Source organism: Sminthopsis crassicaudata, chromosome 4 (genome assembly GCF_048593235.1).
Source record: "Sminthopsis crassicaudata isolate SCR6 chromosome 4, ASM4859323v1, whole genome shotgun sequence".
In the NCBI taxonomy this organism is placed as follows: Eukaryota; Metazoa; Chordata; class Mammalia; order Dasyuromorphia; family Dasyuridae; genus Sminthopsis; species Sminthopsis crassicaudata.
This window is the reverse complement of record NC_133620.1, coordinates 117,880,095-117,896,019: the sequence shown is the minus strand read 5'-3', so window position 1 is coordinate 117,896,019 and position 15,925 is coordinate 117,880,095. Positions and strand designations below refer to the sequence as shown.

At 36.8% G+C, this 15,925-nt stretch overlaps 1 protein-coding gene across 1 annotated transcript in view; it reads left to right on the top strand.

The window, feature by feature from the left end:
• The first annotated feature begins 230 nt into the window (after nucleotides 1-230).
• The window catches only part of SDHC (succinate dehydrogenase complex subunit C), a 42,296-nt gene continuing 26,601 nt past the window's right edge, over nucleotides 231-15,925 (top strand). The window contains exons 1-2 of the mRNA XM_074309220.1: nucleotides 231-367; nucleotides 15,523-15,579. Coding sequence (XP_074165321.1) covers nucleotides 348-367; nucleotides 15,523-15,579 — 77 coding nt within the window. The 5' untranslated portion in view covers nucleotides 231-347. The remainder of the gene's footprint in view (nucleotides 368-15,522; nucleotides 15,580-15,925) is intronic.

The window sequence follows — 15,925 nt, the reverse complement described above, 5'->3', positions numbered from 1 at the left end:
ATCTGCCGGACCACCTGACTTCTCTGTGAGCCTCAGTTTCCTCATCTGTAAAAAGAGCGCGTTGGAGTAAATGACTTTTGGTTGTACAGATGAGAAGCAAAATTCAGCGAGGGAAAAGCCGCTTTTTAATGAGGTGGCAGCTTTGGCTTGACCTCTGAACCTATTCTAAGGGCGGAGAGAGGATAAACGAATGATGCCGTTTGACAGTCCAGGAAGAAGGCTGCAGAGGTCACAAGAACCCTTTAAGGACAACCAGCTCCCCCATGTGACCAAGGAACCCCCGGTTCCCGAGCATCGTGAACGCGCAGCCGCGTTGGCGTCACTTCCGCCCACTCGAGATCCGCAAGATGGCTGCTCTGTTGTTGAGGTGACTTTAGCCTGGGAACTGGGAGCGGCGATTCCTGGGGTGGGAGGGGGCAAGGGGATCATCATGACCCGCCGGGAGTGCGCCGGGGAGGGATCTGGGGCTTTGAGGGTTTCATTCTCTTTCTTGGCTGGGTCCTTAAGGGGCGGAAAGGGCCCCGGTTGTGCGCCGACCTTCCCCCGTTCCCCGTGAGCGCGCTCCCGCGAGGTTCAAAGGTCACCCTTCTCCCAAGCTGTCCCACAGCCCACCTGAAATTCAACAAAAGTTCTGGGCCCGAGCTCTCCCCTGCCTCCTTAGTAATTTATCCTCGTATTAGCCATAAGCGTACATAAATTATCCTCCCCGCCCCCCAGGTCAGGGCACTGATTTGTTTACATTTGTGTCCCCTCCGCTAGCGTTTAATAAATGTTTAATTTCGTGCCGAGAAGAGGCTAATACGCAGTAACTGGGAAAAGCGGGGAGGCTTCTCTGTTTACACAAAATATTATGTAAATTTGAGGTTCCTTGGTGGTGGCAGTGAGGGGTGAAGGTCATACTCTAGTTGGGAGAGGTTTAAGCCAGTGGGGGGTGGGGAAGGCAGACAGGGACAATATGGACTATGGACTTAGTACTAATTTCCATTATTAGTATCACACCAGGGAACTTGGGTGAAATTGATATGCGGCTTTAGTAACTGGTCAGTAGGTTTATAACTTTTTTGAAACAGACCAGAGAATGTACTGTAGGATAGTGAGCATAATTTCATTTCCTAGCAAAATTTTAGAATGTATATTTTTACTGGGTTGATTAGTGATTACAAAGTATTACAAAGTGTCAACAGGCTTTCTTAATTAAGAGAGGAATCTCCTTTGCAGAGAGTTATTTGAATTAAATGATAAGCAAAGAAACCAGACTGCAGAGGTTTGGAAGAGATAGAGGAGACAGGAAGTAAAGTCTTTGAAGGTAGATGATTTTTTTCTAGGAAATTGGCTGAGAAAAAATAAAGAGATATAGGATGATAGTTTGAGGGGATGGTAGAGTCTTTTTTTGTTTTAGAGGAAGAGGAAAATACAGGAATATTTGAAGGCAGTAGGGAATTAAAAAAAAAAAACAGGTCATGCCAGTAAAAACTTGTTTAAAAATAAAAGAACAGGTCATGCAATACTAACCTATTTTCCTTTTTTAACAGGGTTACTAGTAAGCAGATCTGGGGATTGACATAGATCTAGTTTGCCTAGATTTTAGTAGCTTTTGACAAAGTCATGCTATTCTTAAGGAAAAAGATGAAATAATTGTGGGATAGATGAAAATGGTTAGGAAGATTTGGAACTGGTTGAAAGGTTATACCTAAAAATTAGTTATTAATATTTCTATTATGAAATTCTTAAATAACAAATAAGACAAGAATCTCCATATATTGAGCATATTTTTAAAATAATAGCTTTTTATTTTTAAAATATATGCAGAGATAGTTTTCAATATTTACTCTTTTTTTATAGCTATTTATTGACAAAACATATGCAAGGGTAATTTTTCAACATTGACCTTTACAAAAACTTCTGTCCCAACTTTTCTCCTCCTTCCCTCCTCCCCCTCCCCTAGGTGGCAGGCTGTCTTATATATGTTAAACATGTTAAAGTATAGTCCCTCTTTTCCCATCCCCTCACCTAGACAGCAAATAATCCAATATATGTTAAACATGTACAATTCTTCTATACATATTTCCACATTTATCATGCTGCACAAGAAAAATTAGATCAAAAAGGAAAAAAAATGAGAAAAAAAAGCAAGCAACAACAAAAAAGGTGAAAAAAACTATGTTGTGATTCATACTCTGGTCTTCACAGCCCTCTCTCTGGGTGCAAATGGCTCTTTCCATCACAAGACCATTGGAACTGGCCTGAATCATCTTGTTGAAAAGAGCCACATGCATCAGGCTTGAACATCACATGATCTTCTTGTTGCCATGTACAATGATCTCTTGGTTCTGCTCATTTCACTCAGCATCAGTTTATGGAAGTCTCTCCAGGCCTCTTTGAAATCATCCTGCTGGTCATTTCTTATAAAACAATAAGTTATCGTATATGGATGTTATGGCATATTATTCAGACATTTTCCAATTCCTTGCCACTACAAAAAGAGCTGCTACAAACATTTTTGCTCATGTGGGCTCTTTTTCCCCCATTTTTGTGATCTCTTTGGGATATAGATCCAATAGAGATACTGCTGGATTAAAGGGTTTGTACAGTTTGACAGTCCTTTGGGCATAATTCCAGATTGCTCTCCAGAATGGTTGGATCAGTTTGATGAGGTCTAGATAAGGTATAGCTAAATAAAATTAGGTTTAATTGAGGTCTAGTGGCAGGTTTGGGGTACAGGGAGTCAAATGGAGTTCCCCTGCAACCCCTCTGGATTCAGTGCAAGGATACAGAGTTAAATGAGTTCTAGTGGCTGCGCAGAGTCCTCTGTAAAAGAATTTACAGGCCCAACATTCCAGCAAGCACCAACAGTGAGAAGAGATATTAATCCAAACATTCTAATAGAGTCATTGTCTCACATAGAATAGGTAATTAGCCTTAAGTGTTCAATTGTCTGATTCTAGCACACCTTTTTGGAGTTCCAGCTCTCTACTTATCCCAGTTTCTTTTGTTTTAGAACATAGGTGGTCACACCCTCCCTGACTTCTAAGGGAGGTGAGAACCCCAAAAAGGAGATGATCATTCCCCCACACACACTTCTCAGGAGGGGAGATGAAAAACATCAAAGGAAAGTGGGGAATCAAACCAGCGGGTTTCTGGGCTGAAGGGTCTTACTAGAAACAGGTATACACAAACCCATCAGCATGGGAGGTATTACACAAGCACATAGGAGTAAGGCACAGGCTAGCAGTGATGACTCTCCTCATAGCCAGCACAGGCTCAATGTGGTGTAACATGAATTGTATAACATGAATTGTACATGCAAGTAGTGATATAACAAACAATATGAATCATCATGGTGTTGTAAAAGATTTCCAGAAGTCCTAGAAGGAGGGTATATAAACAGCTGTCACACACATGTCTCCTTCAGCAGCCAAGAGATAGTCCAAAACCAATCTATTGTCCATTGCTTCACGTATCAGAGAATACAATGATCCTTGCAAGTTTTTGAAGTTTTGCAAGTTTTATCATTTCTCAGAAAATCCAATGATTCCTGAGAGTTTTCAAGTCCTACAACAATCTTTAACTGTCATGCTCTTGCAGTGGTGGGCACAGTCAACAATGGAACCGATATTTCTTGGGTCTTCTCCTTTGTTTCAAGGGTCTGCTCCATCTCTCTCCGATGGACAAGATGAATACGGCTCGTTGTCACCCATCTGATTCCTTCTCCATCTACAGAGATACAAGCAAATCCTCTTCCCCAAGCAGTTAACCTACCTGGTCCCTTCCATTCACCACTTTCTAGGTTTCTCCACATCACCTGGCAATTATCTAAAGACAGTGGAGCTGCTCGCACTGGATACTGCCCTTCCGGTGGGTTATAAAATCTGTCTACCGGAGCCAGTGCATTTTTGTCAAAAATCAAGAAGTTAATAGTATAAAGAGCTAGATTTAGAAGTTCTTTAGGGTTACCTATGGTTCCCCCTTTCTTTTGTTTTTGGAGGAGCATCTTAATGTCTCTGTTTCTCCTCTCTATTATTGCCTGTCCTTGAGGATTAAAGGGTATGCTAGTGGTGTGTAAAATCTGATACTGGGCACAAAAGTGTGCAAAATGTTTAGAAGTATATGCAGGTCTGTTGTCTATTTTTATTGCTTGTGGCACACCCATAACTGCAAATGCTTGTATAAGGAATTCAGTGACTACTCAGGCTGTCTCTTTTGCTGCTGGTATTGCAAAAGTGAATCCTGAAAAGGTGTCTACCACAACATGGATAAAAGACAGACGACCAAAGATTTATAATGGGTCACATCCATTTGCTAAATTTCATTTGGTCTCAAACCACGAGGGTTCTTCCCTGGAGAGAGTGTAGGAGCGTGGAAAGGAATGCAAGTTGTACAGGCTTTTACTATGCTCCTAGCTTCCTCTCTTGTTATTCCAAATTGTAAACGTAAAGCTCAAGCAACCTGATGATATTTAAAATGAGATTCTTGGGCTTCTTGAAACAAAAGACTATTGGCCAACATGGTTAGAAGGCTATCTACCTTTGAATTACCATCAAAAATAGGACCTGGAAGTCCACTATGAGAGTGGACATGCAAGATATAAATCTTATCTGGATGATTTCTCACTTGCTCTTGACGTTCCTTAAAGAGCTGATACATATTGCAGGCTACAAATTTTATTTGGGCTGTGGCAATTCTTTGTACCACCTACTAAATAGGCTGAATCAGATACTATAGTTATGGCTCCTGGATAGTAAATAAGAGCTAGAATGATTGCAAACAGTTCATTCTGCTGAGGGGACTAAAAAGGTGTTCTAACTACTCTATAGTCAAGTCATGAGAGTATGCAGCACAAATGTTATGTTTGGATGTATCTGTAAAGATAGTTGGTCCTTTAAGAGGAACTTTAGAAACCTTTTCTTCAAAAATCCATCACCAATTATGTAACAGTCTGGTTATCTTTAATGGAGACCGGTGTGTAAAATTTGGATCCATGGCTAATAAAATTTGCAACTCTGGGATGGTTTCACAGCATACATTAATTTGTGCATTAGTATAAAAGGTAGATATCTTGTACTGCTCGCTTAATGGCCTTTAATAAAATTCTAGCCACAAGCACTGGGTAAGGAGTAAGGTTTTGTTCTGGTTTTGCTGGGAGGTTCGCCCACGCTATCACACTGTCTCCTTGACGGGTGCCTCTTGTGTAGCAAAAACTGATATTTCCAAGGGTTTTTGAGTGATTCTTTTAACCACATTGGATAAAGCCAGTTCAACTTCTTTCAAAGCCTCTTGAGTTTCTTTTGTAAGCTTGTGTGGTGATTTTAAAGCACTGTCTCCCCTTAAAATGCCATATGATGGTTGCAATTGATAGATAATTGAGCCTAACACTGGACACATCCATTGGATATCTCCTATCAATTTCTGGAAGTCATTTAAGGTGTTTAGCTTTTCTGTTCTTAAGGAAAGTTTTTGTACTGTAAGCACCTTAGAGTATACTTCATATCCTAAATATTGAAAAGGAGCATGTCTTTGATTTTTTTTTTTCTAGAGCTATGTGCAATTTGTAGTTCCTTAGTGTTTCCATGGTCTTTTGTAGACATGCTTCTAACATTTGCTCCTCAGGTGCACATCCCAATATATCATCCATGTAATGCAATAACATTACTTTTGGAAATGCTTTTCTTACTGGAGTAAGAGCAACAGCGAAATACATTTGAGACATAGTAGGGCTATTTTTCATTCCTTGTGGCAAAACTGTCCATTCATATCTTTTATAAGGCTCAGCTAAGTTAATGCTGGGCACTGAAAAGGCAAATCTTTTCATATCCTCCTTATCTAGAGGGATAGAATAGAAACAATCCCTAATGTCTATAACCCAAAGAAGCCATTTTCTAGGCAATTGAGTAGGAGATGGAAGTCCAAGCTGAAGAGTTCCCATAGTTTCCATCTGTTCATTTACCTTTCTTAAATCAGTCAACATCCTCCATTTTCCAGATTTCTTTTTTTACAACAAATACTGGGGAATTCCAAGGACTTAGAGAAGGTTGTAAGTGTCCTTGTTCAAGTTGCTCCTGTACTATATCTAATAAGGCCTGAATTGTTCTATCCACATTGGTATATCAGTTTTCCATTGAATAGCAACAGGTGAGAGTGTTGGCAGGCCTTCAACAGCGACCCTGCCTAAAAAACTGAAGTACTTATTTGTAAAATGTCTCTTCATTGATGGGGATTTTTTCAACTATAAGAGGAGTAAAAACTCCTGTTTCACCTTCAGAAGTCCATCTCAAAGTACTAATTTTAGCTGCTATTGATCCTCTTACACCAGACATGTAGGTGTCTGCCTTAATCTTTGGCCAGTGACTGGGCAAGTTGGCACCTCTAATGACTGTATGATCTGCACCTGTGTCTACCAATCCTTCTAATGCAGGGGTTCTCAAACTACGGCCTGCAGGCCAGATGCGGCCCGCCAGGTTATGGCAAATGGGCTGAGGGGTGGAGACAGTGTGAGGTTTTGTTTTTACTATAGTCCGCCCTCCAACAGTCTGAGGGACAGTGACCTGGCCCCCTATTTAAAAAGTTTAAGGACCATTGTTAATGGTATGCCATTTATATAGATAGTGAGCATAGGTTGGTCAGCTGTCACAGCTGCTGGCCAGTATATTGCTGGATTTTTGAGTCAGAATCTGGGCAATTATCACCAAATTGCTTATTAGGAGTCTGTATCAGTAAATCTAATGCTACTACTTCTCCTGGTTGATAAGTCACACATTATCTACCTGTATTAGTGACTGGGATATTATCTACACATTCCCTGGTTTCCCACATCAGTGTATGGATGGACACTGTTTTGTAAGCATTCTCAGGAGGGGAATGGTCAAGCTTCCTGTGCCTAGAGGCAAGAGATCCATAGGCTGAAGAGGAACAGCTCCAGGAGGTATCTCAGTTGTCCCAGCTGCATACAACTCTATTGTCCCCAATTGTAATCCCTTTCTCCCATCAGATTACTTCCTGGCTGATTGGTCATTTCTGGGTACTGAACTTCTAAAGACTCTGGTGTAGCATCAGCTGCTATCATGCCCCAAGTATTTTTTGCCTTGGGCCCTGGGACTGGGCCCCTCATCCCTTTTCCCTGAATCAGTCTACATTCTGATGCCCAATGGAAGCCTCTGTTGCATTTTGGGTTTTGGGTCTTGTTCTCTCACTCTGTTTTCTTACTCTTGTGCTAACATTGAGCTTTCAAATGCCCTACATTACCACATTGACACTGCTGGATCAAATGGTACTTACAGTTTGATAGCCTTTTGGGCACAGCAGAACATAACATTTGATGTACACAACTCTACTAACGGTGTCTTAGTGTTTTTAGTTATCCACATTTTAGTGGCAATTGCCACAGATTGTACCATTTTTTTGTGCCTTTCTCTGCAAATATGGTTCACATCTATGCATCTTACCCTTTTGGGATAGCATGAAAGATTTTATTAAGGACTTTGCTGATACATGAATACCCTATATGGAGTGCCTAGAGTTCTTCTGATCTACCAGTCTATTTACCTTATCAATTAAAAAAAAATTAGTTTGGCATTACTGTTCTTGAAGAAGTGGTGATACACATGTATTGTATCTAGGTTATATTGTAACACATGTAAAATGTATGGGATTGCCTGTCATCGGGGGGAGGGAGTACAGGGAGGGGGGGATAATTTGGAAAAATGAATACAAGGAATAATATTATAAAAATTATAAAAAAAAAAAAAAGAAGAAGAAGTGGTGATAGCTTTTAATGCTTTTTTAATGCTTACCAGTTCCCTGAATTCATGCTCACGAGACATCTCTTTAATAATGGGATCTAGAAGTTTGCCAGTTTCTTGATCTATAGTTTGCTGATTCTACTTTTTTCCCTTTTTTAAATAGTTGGAACCTTGAACTTCCTCTGAGATTGATGGCACCTCTCCCATTCAGCATGAGCTTTCAAAGGTCACAAAGAGTGACTCAGCAATCCTATCTGCTATTTATTTTAGCACGTTGGGATATTTTTTGGGGGGCTGTTGATTTGTGGCCAGCTTTGTGCTCTCTTATATATTCTTTTTTGGGGGGGATTCAGCAGTTTATTAACCATTTTTGTCATCTTCTTCATAATCAGATGATTATTCTTCCAGTAAATTACAAACAGATAGCGAAGGCAGAATAAATAATTCAAGTAATACTTTGTATTGTATTGTCTCACGATCCTTTTTTTTAGACTCTCTACCTTCAACACAGATTTTTTTTTAAACCCCAAACCAAAAAAAAAATCTTTTTTTTTTTCTTAGCTCATATTGGGATTTAGTATTCTTGACACTATTCTTATAGGATTATTCGTTAAATTATACCAATCCTCCATTATGATTGATGTTTCCATCATCAATAAATGCCTTTTAAAAATCTTATTAGTTGATAACTTCTCTATGTATAAACTGATCTCTTTAGATAGCATCTTTTAAGAATTATTTGTATAATAATAATAAAAAATTATCCTTGAAGACTTTCCAATCCTTTCTTCTGCAACTTCCTCTGTAGAATTTTAGACCATTAGATCCTACCTAAACTTTCCTTAAAAACTTTGGAATTCGTTTTTATCAAAAGCTATGATATATGTCACACACACACACACACACACACACACACACACACACACACACACACACACACCTCTAACTTTTCTCTCCTACATCAAGATAGAGTGGTTACATCTGCCCAAGGTTTCCATCTCTTTGATTTCAAGTAACTATTTTCTTCTTAGCCAATATCAGGTTCAGAACAGCATCTCATTGCTCTATATCTAACTTTTGAAGGATAAAATTAACAAGTTAGAAATTTTTCAGCTCTTATACTTTTAGTGAAGTCAGTGATAGCTATTGCCCTTATAAATAAAATTTGCCACACACTGTTATATTATATCTGTTAAACTTATAGATGTTTCCCCAATTCCTTGTCCATTTCTTTCTTCTATAGTATCCTTCCATATCAGTTTGTTTTGGGTTTTCCTCGGTTGACTGTTATCTAAATGTTCTTCAAAATATTTGTTATTTTTTTGTCCCTGGATTTATTCATGAATATTTCTTCTTCATTTGTAGGATATCCCTTGTTTATGACACTTTTACTCCCTGTTGCCAAGCCCTGTTACTTTTACCTTTGCAAGATTTCTCCTGACACTGGCACTACCCTTGTGTTGGCTTTGAGCATTTTATACTTGCACCAGTAGCACCAGTAACTTGTTGGGTTGGTGACCCTGCTTCAAGTCTCACCACACTCCAGTCAGCTTCACTTAGTTGTCAAATTGGTCTTCCTAAAGTGCAAGTCATTCTGTAAAAACAAAAACAAACAAAAAATTTTTTGATTCTGTATTTGGGGCAGCTAGATAGTACAGTGGATAGAACACCAGCCCAATATTAGCTGTGTGACCTTGGACAAGTCACTTAATCCCAATTGCCTGTCCCTCCCTCAAAAAAAGAAGATTGAATCTGTAAAATACAAGTCACATAATTTCCCAGGGATTCAATTAATTCCAGTAGTTCCGTATTACCTCCCTGATACAAATATAAACTTGTTTGTCTTTTAAAGTCCTTCATAACCTGGTGCCTTCCTTCATTTCTAGTCTTATAATACCCTATTTCCCTCCATATATTCTTTGATCCAATGTTACTGACCATTTTGCTGTCCCTTTTACAGGCATTCCATATCCTAACTCTGGGCATTGTCATTGGAAGTTCCTTGAGCCTATAAATCTTTCAATCTTCACTTCCACATTCTGGCTTCTTTCATGTCTCAGCTAAAATTCCACCTTCTACAAGCAGTATTTCCTGGTTTGCCCTACTGCTAGGGCTTTTCCCTGGACTATCTGTATATATCTTTTACCCTTTGTATATCTTATTAGTACACAGCTGTTTGCCTATGATCTTCTGCATTAAACTTTGAGTTCCTTGGGGACAGGGATGATTTTTTACCTTTCTTTGTATCCCCACTGCTTAATATTGTGTCTGGCTCAAAGTGGGTACTTAAATTGTATCACAGATTAGGATTTCCCTTTGCTTTTTCAGATCTTTCCCTTTTTCTTTCTTCCTCTCTTCCTTTTTTTTTTTTTAAATCACTTCCTTCAACTTACAAATTACAGTTTGATTCTCCTTAGTAGCATGATGAGTAGAGAAGTATTGCTTCATCTCTTTAATCTGCCCTTTGAGATGTATAGTTGTTAATTGGACTCTATAGGTTACTATAAATGAAAAAATTCATTTTTTTGAAGGTAGATCCTTATATTTTTCTAGTTTTTGTGATGAGCTGATGGGGCATATTGCATGATGGCCATCTATCTTCCCTGTATTGAATGTCTCCCATTATTTCTGCACTTTCATGAATTATGCAATCTTTGCTTAACAAGTAATAGTTTCTAGAGCATAATGCTAACAGAATCTGCCCTTAGCTGCCTTCTATTTGAAGTCCCAAATAGGAATGTAATTGGGAAAAGGGCTTTATCTATTTAAATATAATTGCCTATATTTTCTCTCCTCTTCATAATAATCAACCTTAAGTATAACCCTTTACTTTTAACCACAGAGCTCTCATTTTGGTACTTAGTATTTTCATTACTAATTTTTTCCCCCCTGTAAAAAGATTTATAATGAATAATTATAAGACTTATCAATACTTTATAAACTTTTGACCCTTTTCATTTCTTGATCTCAGTACTTTTTTCTTTTTTAAAAAATATATTTTTATTGACATCTTTTCTTTTTAGTTGATTTACATTTCTTCCTATATCCCTCCCCTTCCTAGAGTTCTATCCCTCATAACAAGGTATTTTTTTTTTTTAAAGGAATAAGACCAAAAAAATTCAGCAAAACAAATCAACATATTTTTAAAAATCTGATGTCATATGAAGTTTCTACACCTATGGATTTGATCTCTGAAAAGAAGTTGGTGGAAAAGGGCCTTTTCATATCTGTTCTTTGGGGCCAGACTCATTCTTTATAATTTCACAATATCAATTTCCATTGCTTTATAGTTGTTCTTTCTGACTGCATTGTCGTAGTCAGTGTGCATGTTTTTTCTTTATTCTGTTTACTTCACTTTTCATAAGCCCAAAAAAGTCTTCCCATACTTATCTCTGTTTATCTTTGGAATTTTTTTTTTTTTCTTTAAAAAATTTTTTTTTTTATCTTTGGAATTTTAATAAAATTCCAAATTTAATTTTAAAGGATTAAAAATTTGTTTTTTCAATTAAGACATTACAACATTAGCCATATCCAAAAATATGTGTCTCATTCCGAAGCTTTGAGCCTATCACTTCTTGGTTAGAGATTGGTAGCATGCTTCCTCATTGGTACTCAAGAATTGTGATTATTATTGTATCAGTCAAAGTTTTTAAGTTTTCCAAATTTGTTTTTCTATACAATGTTGTTGTTATTGTATAAATCATTTTCCTGATTCTGCTTACTTCACTTTATCAGTTCAAATAGGTCTCAGTTTTCTGTGAAACTTTCCTATTCATCATTTCATATCACATAATAATATTCAGTTGTATGCATATGCCATAGTTTGTTTAGCCTTTCTCTGATAGATAACCAGTGCCTTCGTTTCTAGTTCTTTTTTGTAATAAAAAGAGCTAATGCAATATATTTGTACGTGAGCCCTTTTTCTCTTTTTTTGTCCTTTTTGGGGCATAAGCCAAGTTAAACATTTCTGAATCAAAGAGTATGTGCTTTTTGGACCAGAGTTCTAGATTACTTTCCAGAACTGTCCAGGCTATATTTATGCAATTAGTTTTTCCTTAAACATAAGTAAACAAATTTCTTTTTCCTTTTTTTTTTTTTTTTTTTTTTTTAATTGGGATCTCCTGACTTCAGGAAGGTCTACTTATTTTTTTTTAATTAATTTTATAATTATAATTTTTTTGAGTAATTTTTTTTTTTTTACAACATTATCCCTTGTATTCACTTTTCCAAATTTTCCCCTCCCTCCCTCTACTCCCTCCCCTAGATGACAGGCAATCCCATACATATTAAATGTGAGTAAAGAAATTTCTTAATAAATTTCATATTGTTAGATTTCTTCTACCATCTTAGCCTCTCTAGATCATTTTTGATTCTGATTCTATTATCCACAATTCTTCCTTCTCCCAATTTGGTATTATTTACAACCTTGACAAGCATTATTTTTATGTCTTCAGCCTAAACATTAATAAACATGTTGACATATCAATCTATTTTAAGATACTTAAAAGTGTCATAGATAGTAGACTATCACAAAAGCCAAAAAACAAGCAAGAGTATAGGTATAGGTGTTGGCTGTTTACCCCTGAAAAGTTTTTCCTTATAAGCAAATACTGCTCTGACTAGCCCCATCTGTTATAGACACATGGCAGCATTGATCAGGTATGTGTAACTGTTGGTGAGTTGCATACGCATTTAGCTAAATACCTTGAATGTTACTTCTGCAGCAGCTTCTGAGTCCTTTGTGTACAGTACATCCCAAGGAGTCCTACTTAGGAAGGGTTAGAATGCTGTAAACACAACCAATGTCCACAAGGAAGAAAGGACACAAAGAGATCGGGCCCAACAGATGCCAAAGATTGCTAGCTTCTACTAACTGCCCCTCACCCCCACCCCAAATCTCACCATCTGACTAGGTTGGCTCCTGTTTTTATTGACTGAGCAGTGCTTGCTTGCTGACCTCAGAAGAGTTAGTTTCTCTGTATATATTGCTCACATAGCAGTCTATACATCGTCTGGCTCCAGATCTACATGGAACACAGCTTTCAGCCTCATTTCAGTTTAGGATAGAGGCTTGCTCCCATGTATGAGGTCTCTGGCAGCTTAAAAAAAAAAAAAAAAAAAAAAAAAAAGACAAAAAAATATCACAAAAAATATATATTGATTAGGAAAGGTCCAAAGATTGATGTGTCATTAGATAATTTGTCTCCAGATTGGCAGATTCATTAGTTCTTTTCTCACCACATTTCAGCCTGGATCACTGTTACCATTTATTTCCTCTGCTCTGATTTATGAGCCACTCAAGGATGCTGGAGAAAGTTTTTACAATTTGATTAACAGGATATTGCATATTCATATTATTCAACAATAAGTGGTTCCTCAGTGCAGTTGTTCCTTTTATTCCTTCCTAATTTGTGCCAGGTTTCACTATCCATAGAAGCTATTACAAATCTTCTCATCCTTCTAGCCTTATACTTCTTTTGTTTTCCCTTTTCTCCTCCCCACCCCCAAATCCTCCTGGCTTAATTCTCTTTAGTACTTTCTCACAGAGTTCTTTTCTTTTATGGTGCAACTCAGGCATCACTTTCAATATGGACTCTTTTGCTGAGTCTTCACTCCTACAAACTTCTAATGCCTTTACTGCCAAATTACCTTGTATTTAATTACATTTTGTGTATGTATATATTTATTGATTTCATATTTATGTGATATATATTTTTATATGTATTTGTCTTTCCCTTGAGAATATAAACTCATGGGAAGAAATATTATTTCATTCTTTGCCCTTGTTAGCTGTAGCACCTAGCATAGGACCAGGCGCTTGGTAGATATTTGATATATACTTGATTAATTGTTTGATAATCTGTAATTGAGGAATAAAGTTGCTCAACCAGTAAGTAATCTTTCTAGTCATACAATTATGCAGCTCACAGTGAGTCATTTCAACTAAAAGATATCATGAGAGAAATATGGACAGGGATTTGTATTTCATGTGAAAATTAGGGATTGTGGGATTTGTGTGACCAGTTGTTTCTGTAAGAGCCTTGTGAAAGTTAACATTGCCATTTGTTTGGTGGAAACAATAGCACTAGACAGAGACAGCCATAGATTCCAACCCACATCTGCAAACTCTCACTGGATGACTGAGTGACCAGGCCCAGCTTGGTGTGAGGAATGCGTGCCCTGCAACTTCAGAGTTACAATTACTTCAATTGATATAAAAAGATTTGTTCCCACTTCTTTTTTCCTGAGAGTCTTTGGTGCATAATGTCCTTGTTCACCTCTTGCCCTTAATGTTTGAGCAAAGTATCTTGTTTTTCAAATTCTAATGTTCCAAGAAAGGGAAATTTTGGTATATTAGATTTCATGATGAAAAAGGAAATAGAGCAGTGTCAGCTATATTGGATAGTCTGGTAATCCTGTACTTTCTTCCCATTATTTATGTTTAGTACTTGGGCTTTGCATCATTTCCACCTTGAAGTACCTTTCAAAGATGGTTTATACTGGCCAGTATATTCACATCTTACTTAACAATATTCAAATGAAATAAATTTAAATTTATTACCTGGACATGTGAACTGAAATGTTGTTATTATTGAATCAAAAATAAAAACTACAAAATCATTTCAGTTTAAGATTTGTTTTTCTCATTTTGCATGTGAAAAAACAGACTCAGAGAATTAAGGTGACTTGTCTGTGATCACTCATAAATAGTAGACCTGAGGACTCAATGCTTGTGTTCAGAGATAGCATGAGATAGTAAATAGGATGCTGGGTTTGGTGTCAGGGAGATTTGATTTAAGTTCTCACTGCTGTTTACTAGCTCTGGTATCAAGAGCAAGTCAGTTTCCTTTTTTATAAAATGAGGAGAATGTACTTGATGACCTATATGGACCGTTTGAGTTTTTAATCCATTATTTTATAATCTTTTTTTTCCCCTCTTTAAAATAAGCGCTTTTTTAAAAAGTGCTTTTTTTTTTTATTACATCACTTATTATCAGAAATCCTTCTTTGTCTCTAATAATTATAGTTAAGCCAAATAAATGAACATATTTAACTATGTCAGTTAATGTATAATTCATTCTATATCTTTAGTCTACCAATATTCTGTCTAAAGTATAGGGTATATTTTACCATTAGTTTTCTGAATTCATGATTGATTATTGCATTTATTGATCAGAATAACCCCAGTACTAATCTGTAAATCTCAGAAATGATGAGTGTTCAAATAGAAAATTCATGCTCCCTTACTCAAACATTTTTCTGTTTTGGTAGGAGAAATCGTTTACACATATTCTTTCCTTCCCCCATCCCAGTATTTTCCCAGATAGTCTTCTATCAATCTATAAGCATTTATTATGTCAACAGGAATTTGCATTAGGTGCTGCATAGAAGAAGCATTTCATAAATATTTGTTGAAATTGAAATTTTGTGTCAACCTTATGAAAACCTTGTGTCAAGCTATTTCTTGCTATTTTGCACATGTGTCCTATGTGTATTGTTTTCCCCATTCAACATGTCCTCTTTTCTATTTAACACATACCTCTTCAGTGAAGCATGATTAATATAGGCAACCAGTCTTATTCCTTTACTTTCTGTCATAAGCATTCAGTTGTTGTTTTGTACATATAGTTGTATTTATAATTATTTTTAAATTATTTCATGTTATATTAAAACTTGAGTCTTCTGTTTTTTTGTTTTTGTTTTTTCATTTCTTCCCATTGCCATCTTAATGCTGTGTGTTCTGGAGTAAATCCTTTTGACTGATTGGTTATTTTTTATCTTGCAGATATGCTGGCCGTCATTGTCTCAGAGCTCATCTAAGCCCCAGGCTCTGTGTCAGAAAGTAAGTATTTGAAGAATTGTCAAGGAAGAAAGAATGACTTGAAGTTAGTTAAATAATTATCAGAAGAGTTTCATATAACTGAATTTTGAAATTGGATCAAATGACATAAGATATATAAAGGAGACTTTAAAATGATCAGTAGTAACTATTATCAGGACTAAAAAAGCCATTTTGTCCAACCCTTACTGAACAAGAATTCATTTGAGAACATAGCTAACAAGTGATTATCCAGCTTTTGCTTGAACATGTCCTCCACTGAGGAGAAACAAGCAACTTTCTGAGACTTTCTATTCCATTTTGGGGTAGTTCTGATTGTTAGGAATTTTTTTTCTTACATGATGCCTAA